The 5,524-nt window shown below is 43.1% G+C and overlaps 2 protein-coding genes across 2 annotated transcripts in view; both read left to right on the plus strand.

The window, feature by feature from the left end:
- LOC108232287 (protein SOGA3) overlaps nt 1-570 on the plus strand; it is an 11,490-nt gene extending 10,920 nt beyond the window's left edge. The window contains exon 12 of the mRNA XM_017409960.3: nt 439-570. The gene's annotated coding sequence lies outside the window, so the exon portion shown is untranslated. The remainder of the gene's footprint in view (nt 1-438) is intronic.
- soga3a (SOGA family member 3a) overlaps nt 93-5,524 on the plus strand; it is an 11,278-nt gene continuing 5,846 nt past the window's right edge. The window contains exons 1-2 of the mRNA XM_017409959.3: nt 93-606; nt 4,775-5,077. Coding sequence (XP_017265448.1) covers nt 433-606; nt 4,775-5,077 — 477 coding nt within the window. The 5' untranslated portion in view covers nt 93-432. The remainder of the gene's footprint in view (nt 607-4,774; nt 5,078-5,524) is intronic.

Consider the following 5,524-nt stretch of genomic DNA (forward strand, 5'->3'; position numbering starts at 1 on the left):
AGGAGGAGGAGGAGGAGGAGGAGGAGGAGGAGAGGGTGGAGCAGGGACCCAGCAGCCCGAGGTCCTCAGGGGACAAATGTGGCCCGGTCCCGAACCCCAGCTGCAGCAGCAAACACAGCACACACGGCTTAAAAAGAAGCTGGAGGATCTGAAGAAGCGACATGTTCAGGATAAGGAGGAGTGGATGAGAGAGAAGGAGTCACTCCTCAGAGAAGTGGCAAACATCCAAGTAATCAGGACTGAAATCACTGCTTTCTGTAACCCATTTAGAGAGGATTTGATTTATTTTCAGAGCCTCGCATTCAGAATGTTCTGGCTCGGTGCAGTTGAAGCAGTTTCGTAATCAAGCATTGATTCGTATTCCTTTGTGACTGCGTTCAAAAGTGCCAAACTCAATGTACATTTGACAGCAGGGATGCCAACTGTGTTTCCATGCAGGGTGGGGAGAACCGCAGGATTCTGCTGGACCTGAAAACGGTTTTGGAGGAAGTGCAGGGCGAGGTGAAGAGAGAGGAGGAGAAGCGGAGCGAGCTCCAGCTGCAGTACACCAGGGACAGATGTGCCTGGGAGCTGGAGAAGGCTGAGCTCAAGTGCAGGATTGCTCAGGTATGAGACGGGTGATCAGGTTCATCAGATCGTCTTTAAAAGTCAAACTGGAAAGGTTTTGGATGAAGCTGTGCAGTGTTTTTCTTTTTTTCTTTTTGAAGTTGTGATCTGTGTAGAGGAAGACAGATTATTGGCAGATATGAGCAATGCCTATGTATACTCAAATCAGTTACAAAAAGGAAAATGACGATGCAGCAGCAGCTCCTACAACCAGCTTACCATAGCCCACAGTGTAAGTGTACAACTTCTAGTGTTAAATATACATTTTTATATTTTATTAAATAGGAAATGCATATTGGCCAAAATAATAAAAAAGGTGTTGTATGTTAGCTGCCATGATTTTTAATGATCGGTGGGTGGAGAGGAGATCCTCCTCAGCCATAGAAAAACTCCCGTCGGTGGACCTCTTGATGTGTGTTCCCGGTTTAGTGGTGCAGAAGCTGAACTCGCCACCCACAAAGTCGGGGTGATAAGTCACCATGGCGTCCGCCCAAGCCTAGCCTCAGACTAGACAAAACATTTGCACTAAAAAGACAAACCCTGCTTACACCCAGCGTGGCTCTAAGTAGATTAAATATGATTCCATTTGGGAATGGGGACAGCTAATGACAAGTGTGGCTGAACCGGTCAAAAACCCTTCGTTTGCATAGCGGTATCATGCTGTATCAGGCAGTGTGCAGACGAGCAAACATGCAAAGCTGCACTTCAAAGCAACACGACTTTAAGGATCTTAGCTGTAGGATTTTAGCTTTTTTTTTCTCCGATCCCATCAGAAAATGGATTTATTTGGCCGCAACAAAGTAGAAAACTAGCCTGGCTGAGACTCGCTCAGTCGTTGTAGGAAATAAAAAAGAAGGAAAACATGACTTGAACTTGATCACATTTGGACTTTTCCTGCATGCTGAATGCGTTTCCTTGTTGTATTTCTGTTTCTTTGTGCGTGTATTAGAACAACAGTGCCTTTATGTGTCATTTGAACCTCATATGATTCCTATCACGGACGTAAAACTGATTTATTTTTCGCACAGACCTCTCCTTTGAGCCTAATGGTGATCCAGATGAAGCAATAAAGCTTGGAAATTCCATAACTCTGAGTTGGAAATCAGCAAAGTAGAGGAAAGATACTGCAGGAGGACTGATGATGATAACAGAAGTGTTGCTCTAACAGCTCACAGATCAGACACAAGTACAATGGATTTTCAAAACCCCTCAGCTCAGTATGCGTGATTCTGCGACGGGAGCCGAATACTCGGAATGTACTGTAATGCTGGAGGGGACGTGCACACAGACGTGACCTTTCACCTGATACAGTCCTTGATTCTGATTACAAAAACAGAGCAGGGGAAACGTGACTTGGAGACGAGCCATGCTGCAGGGTTTGCTCTATTGTATAAGTTGTTTTGTCTACATTCCACGTCCTTCCACAGATGATACTTTTAGGTACATGTTTACTGACGGATGTCCTCTTGCTCCTCATAAAGTTCAAGACAGATAGTTAGGAATTATTCTCCACTGAATTTTACAAACTAACAAACCTACGTGCAACATTTCAGAGAAACACAGGTTGATGTTCTTTCAGTCAGTGTTGAAATAAGCCATAATTTCTCTACATTATTAAAAAACACTAAATCCAGAATATAATAGCCTCATAGTCAGACTGAACTATTTTGTTTCACCTCAATTATTAGAATTTCTGAACAAATCAAACGTAGATTGAATTCATAAAGAGATGGCAAGAGTGAAGGGCCAGTTTAGCAAAACTCTGACTTTTAGTTAAATGTGGACAGCTGACGAGCCAAAACTTTTCACATCTTGGTCTTATTGCACCAGTCGAGCAGAGGGCCCAGTTTCAGCTCGTGTAATGTGAAAACAGCAGGAGTTAAACAGCTAATATGGTTGTTGAAGTCTTAGTGCCAATTATGCTTATGGCCATCCAGTGTAAGAGTTGTAAAATAATAGCTGCAAATTGTTGTAAATGTGCTCGAGCAGGAGCCCTTCAGTGCAGTCAGCTGAGTCATTCGGTCCTGCTTACCTCAACGGAGCTCCTTTAAATGTTTTATTTTTCCAAACAGCCCAGCCTGTATTCGAGCCAGCTAGACCTGCTCGCTGCTTTTTGTTTATTACTGCAGTTTAAAGAGTGAACAAAGACTTTTTGGAGGAATTTAGAGTTCATTGTGAGCCAACCTGCAATTAAAATAGATCCTTTTAGACATTGTCATGATAAACAATGCATATGTGGCATATAATTTTTTTTCTGAATTTGGCTCTCATTGTCGTTTTTCCTATTACAGGCTTGAATCCCAAGTGATCCAGTTAAGATTAAAGGGACTGCTCTTCTTTTTTAAGTGGTGCTGTGTAAACTATGAATACTTTTCACAGAATTATAGACAAACAAACAAAAAAAACATAGTGCAAACTTTATTTTATCAGAAGCTGTATAGTTGTTTTTTCTTCACACGTCATTTTACGTTGTGGCTGAATCCTAAATGTGAACGCTGTTTGTCGTTTCCTCATCCATTTTGGGCAGCTGCCACCACCAAATACCAAGGAAGCATCCGAGGTCCCAGGCTGAGGCTCGAGCCCAGAATTTCCAGGCGTACTTCTTAGCGTGACCCTGATTTATGAACGCTGCTGGCAGCTAGGAGACATCTCATTTTGCCTTAGCAGCCAGCTCACCCCCTTCCTTTACCTCTCACCCCCTCCCACCTCCTCTTGGAATGTGACATTGTACAAGGCTGTGTGTCCGCTATTTATAGTGGGTCACCCTGGTGACACAGTTACCTTTATATACCCAGCGGCACACAGTGACACCCAGGCTGGCTATGAGTAGTCGGAGGTTTCTCTTTAAAATTGAATTTAAAGTGTGAACATGTTCAGGATTGGGTTTCCCTGAACTGAATGTGATGCTGGTAATCAGTCAATCAAATGAGATCCTTTTCCATTCATGTGCTAATCTGTGAAAACGCCGCTTGCTCCTTTGATATGATGCCAAGCATCTCGTTTTTGCACTTTGATTGTTTGTTTACGTTCAGTCGTTTAAATAGACTGCGGACAGCATCCATCACCGACGATCTCTAATTGTGGGGAACTCTAAGCAGAGCCGCGGGCAGACAGAATACGTTGTTTCTCTTCGCCATAATTTCTTGACCCCGGGCCACAGGCAGAAATAGCACCGTGATCGAGGCTTGTAAGACGGCTTTGGTTCATGTCTGTGGCTGCACACAGAAATAACACATTCCAGCGTGCTTGTATGCACAAAATTACTGAGACATACAGGAATATGTGCACATACAGAGGCGTTGTCTTGGGGTTCTTCCAGCACCAAGCCCAACATTTTTCCTTTTCTTTTAACCAGCAAAAAAACTTCACATTTACCACTGCATGTACAGATCTGAAAATACACTCTAAGTTCAGTTCTTTAAGAGCATAATGTCAAGCTCAGAAGGTTCTCTAAGTTTTCTAATAGGCTGATATTAAAAGGTCACCACTAGTATTTGCATTTTTGTTAAATTAAATACATTTTTTGAATCATCTTTTTATGAAAAATCTTATTGCCAGTGTAAACGTTCTCACCAAAGAGAGGAAAATCCAAGGGGAAATCCCTGTAAGTGCTGTGTGACGTCCTTCATAAAGCAAAACATTCACTTCAGATTCATCAAACCAATATTTTAACTAGGCCTGTGAGTTAGGAATGGAAGAAGTAAAACATTCGGCCTTTTTGTGACGAGATCGTCTTTTTATAGATCTGTGTTTTTGTTGAAAGCTGGATTACTTGAATTAGGCCACGTCTGCAAACATATTTTGCCCTTCCTGAATCTCCCATTTCCTGCCCTGTATCCTGTGTTAATGAAATACCTTCGAAAAGAAACTTGAACCCTGAACCCTTGAACCGACTGTGAGTTCTGACAGGATATTTTCTCTGTCCTTTTCCCTCCTGTGAACCCACTCACACTCATCCCCATGGTGCATTATTTCTCCTCTTCCCCATCCTCTCTTCCTGCCACTCCTTCATTCTCCTAATTCCTCTTTAAGCATATCCCCTCCTCCTGTTGGTTCCCATCATTTGGGTCCTAACTGCAAAAAATCACTACTTCTCCCACTCTTTCCTTCCCATCTCCCCGCTGGCTTTTCTCTCCTCCTCTGCACTCCTTCTTCTTCTTCTCTAAAGTTGGAGGCCAGAGAAGCGACTGGGTTTGTGAGCGGAGGACCGAAGTCGGCAGCGGGTTTTGGCTCCGCGACGTCACGCAGCCCCCGAGAGTCGAAGAGCGAGACCCCGTCGCTTCGCAGGGAGAGGGAGGAGCAGCGGAGGATCCTGGCCGACACACATTCTGCAGCCATGGACCTGCGCTGCCGCCTGGAGCACACCGAGAGGGACTGGTTGAGGGAGAAAGCCGAGCTGCTGGAAAGGTTTGACGTGGAGAGGAGAGAGTGGGAGAACCAGCTGAAGGACATGCAGAGGAAGATAGAGGAGGTAAGATGCTCTGACTGCACAGCTGCACTGTGATGAAAGTAAATGCTCAGAAAGCTTGTTTAACCTTAAATAATGTTACACTTTTCACTCTAAGGATAGAGATTCCTATGCACCAAGTCACCAGAAGTGGTTAATATTTTCCTCAACAACAATCATTTTAAAACAATAATCAAGGAAGGAATTAAACAGTCTGTTTGTTCTTCAGTTTCTCTGCACAAAGACAGACAGTGATTGAGATCATTTATGACCTGAAGCACAAAGAGACACTTGGATGCAATAAAAAAATCTTTTTTTTTAATTCCTTTTAACAATATAGGTTTGTCAAAAGACCCAAAATGACCTAACTAATCTTGTCTGTGATGTCTGATCAGGACACTTAGAAATTGAACATTTTTAATTTTAGGATACATCATTTAGTAGAATTGTATGGAGGAACATATATATAAA

This window comes from Kryptolebias marmoratus, linkage group LG16 (genome assembly GCF_001649575.2).
Source record: "Kryptolebias marmoratus isolate JLee-2015 linkage group LG16, ASM164957v2, whole genome shotgun sequence".
Classification (NCBI taxonomy): domain Eukaryota; kingdom Metazoa; phylum Chordata; class Actinopteri; order Cyprinodontiformes; family Rivulidae; genus Kryptolebias; species Kryptolebias marmoratus.